The 2,604-nt window shown below is 47.4% G+C and overlaps 1 protein-coding gene across 1 annotated transcript; it reads right to left on the reverse strand.

The window, feature by feature from the left end:
- Positions 1–350: 350 nt before the first annotated feature.
- On the reverse strand, positions 351–2,380 carry SARC_11157 (hypothetical protein; the record flags this gene model as incomplete). The annotated part of the gene is made up of 4 exons (XM_014294764.1): positions 2,250–2,380; positions 1,394–1,586; positions 1,099–1,199; positions 351–569 (listed from the first exon to the last, which is right to left on the reverse strand). The coding sequence occupies exons 1-4, from the start codon at positions 2,337–2,339 to the stop codon at positions 351–353; spliced, it is 603 nt and encodes a 200-aa protein (XP_014150239.1). The 5' UTR covers positions 2,340–2,380.
- Positions 2,381–2,604: the final 224 nt, after the last annotated feature.

Raw genomic sequence — 2,604 nt, forward strand, 5'->3', positions numbered from 1 at the left:
CGCCCACAGCGGAGATGTATATTGAGGGGTGTGCTGCTGAGGCTGACTGTCTTGGCTGTGCTCTACAACAAGCTATCACGCAAGCACTACAACCCAATCCACACTATCACTCGCCCAAACCTCTTACAAACACACACACAGACACACACATACTCAGAGATGTGTGTGTAGAGATAATGCCGACGCTATATACGCCTAAGCCGTGATACATCCTTTCTAGACCCTTCGCTCTGACACCATCGACACCAAAGTATACAAAAGAAGCACCTATCACAACCCCACTCACTCACTCACTCACTCACTAACTAACCAACTAACTAACTAACTAACTCACTCACTCACTCACTCACTCACCTAAACCTATCCCTCTCGCCCACAATAGGAGAGGTGTGTGTCGAGCTGCTGCCGAGGTTGTCTGGCTGGGCACGACCGGCCTTGGGGGTAGTGACCATACCACCCCCACCCTCTGAACGTTTCTTAATCTCTGCTCTCTCGAGTGTGACGCGGCTCCAGGTCTTTGCATCGCTCTCGTTCATGACCAGAGAGAGCTCTAGGCGCAGGGCCATGTTCTGTGGGGTGGGTGGTGGGTTTGTGATTTGTGTTTTTTATCATGCATGCATATATATATATATATATCCACGTGAAGGTGTGTATATTATACGTAAGAAGCACACTATTGATATCAGTATATAAACGATTCGTGTGAGCCGACTACACGTTCATCTGTGTTTGGTATCCCATATACAAACGCAAAAGCAAATTGGTCGTTGCCCGGCCGTCCGTACACTACGTAGTCCACAAATACAAAGACAACTGCCTGTACCACTCTCCGGTTACTATTACTCATCTCACTGAACAAGCAAAAGCATGCACAGCCATCACAGCAACACACACACTCTCTCTCTCTCATTCTCTCTCTCTCTCTCTAATTGACGCACCACTCCAATAGGGCACACATACACTGATACAGGGTATCATACACACACTGATTTCCTACAAGAACCATACACCTATCCGAAATATCAAACAGCCACATATGCACACCATACACGCACAGGTTGAGCTGCATTCGCGTACGCGTGTGCATGCTACACTCACCTGCGCCCCAGACGCAGCCCCTCCCGTTGGGGTCAAAAGTGTGTACCAGTCTGCGCGGGTGTTGTTGGCAGGCAGTGTGTCTAAGGGAACGATCACCGTGCCTGGAGTGGAAGGGGCGAGTGGGGTGAGGGATAGGTTAGCTAAACAGGTAGAGAGAGAGTTTGTGTGTGTAAGTGATATGATAGATAGGTAGGTGGAGAGTGAATACAAACACATACTACCCCACCACACACAAATACATACCACCACACCCCATACAAACACATACTACCACACCACATACAGATGTACACACCTAGGAACACTTCCCCGCGGAACAAGTCATAGTCGAACACTCGGATGTGCAGGGGATGCAGCAGATCTCTGGAGTTGAATGGCGGCTGTTGGGTCTTTTCTTTGTACGCCCTGTCCCATGGATCAGCCTCCACTGGCTTGTGCACCATAAACGTAAACCGCTCGTTCCATATAGGCACCTCCCGGTACGCAATCTGAATACGTAAACAAGGCCAAGGTATGAGTCAGGGAATATTTTGTGCACCATAAACATAAACCGCTCGTTCCATATAGGCACCTCCCGGTACGCAATCTGAATACGTAAACAAGGCCAAGGTATGAGTCAGGGAATATTGGAGTGTGTGTGTGAGTACTAATTCGCTCTCATGTACCGAAGATCGGCCTCAAATAGTTTGTGTTTGCACGTTAGAAGTGAACCGAGACACTTCTCCGTACGCATTCAGATAACGTTGCTAATGTCACGGTAAGATTCAGGGGATGTTGGGGTGAGGGTGTGCGTCTACTTATTCGCTCTAGCGTTCTAAGGATTGGTCTCAAGTAGTTATGTGCATCTTAGAAGTGAAACGGTCGTTCCACATATCCACTTTTCGGTGCACAAAAAAGACAAAGTGTTCGGTACATCTCCAGAACAATTGACCAGAACACCAGTCCTTACTAAGACGGGTAAGGGTCCATCACATTTGTATACAAGCCGGCTATTGTGGGACAGGCCATGGATCCCTAGACTATCAGCATTCACACAGAAAGACTCGCACTTAAATGTAAAACATACACCTCAGACCATATACCATACACCATGGAAGGTAGATATATGCGAGAAGTAGACTTAAAACTTTTGGGTTCGATTTGGTGGATACCTTTGAGGTGGAGACAGGTTCACCGTCGTATCGGATAGTGCAGAACGGCTCGCTTATCTGGCCCTCTTTTCTGGGCACAAAGTTTCGCATTTGGCACACTTTGACACTTAACTTGACACCTTTGTCCCGCTGTGGCAATAAGCAACGAGTGAATGAGTGACTGAGTGAATGAAGACTGACTGAGTAGGGACAGAGTGAATGATGACTGAGTGTATGATGACTGAGTGAATGAGGACTGAGTGAATGATGACTGAGTGAATGATGACTGAGTGAATGATGCCTGAGTGAATGAAGACTGAGTGAATGATGACTGAGTGAATGAGGACTGAGTGAATGAGGACTGAGTGAATGATAA

Source organism: Sphaeroforma arctica (assembly GCF_001186125.1).
Source record: "Sphaeroforma arctica JP610 unplaced genomic scaffold supercont1.1550, whole genome shotgun sequence".
Taxonomy (NCBI): Eukaryota; class Ichthyosporea; order Ichthyophonida; genus Sphaeroforma; species Sphaeroforma arctica.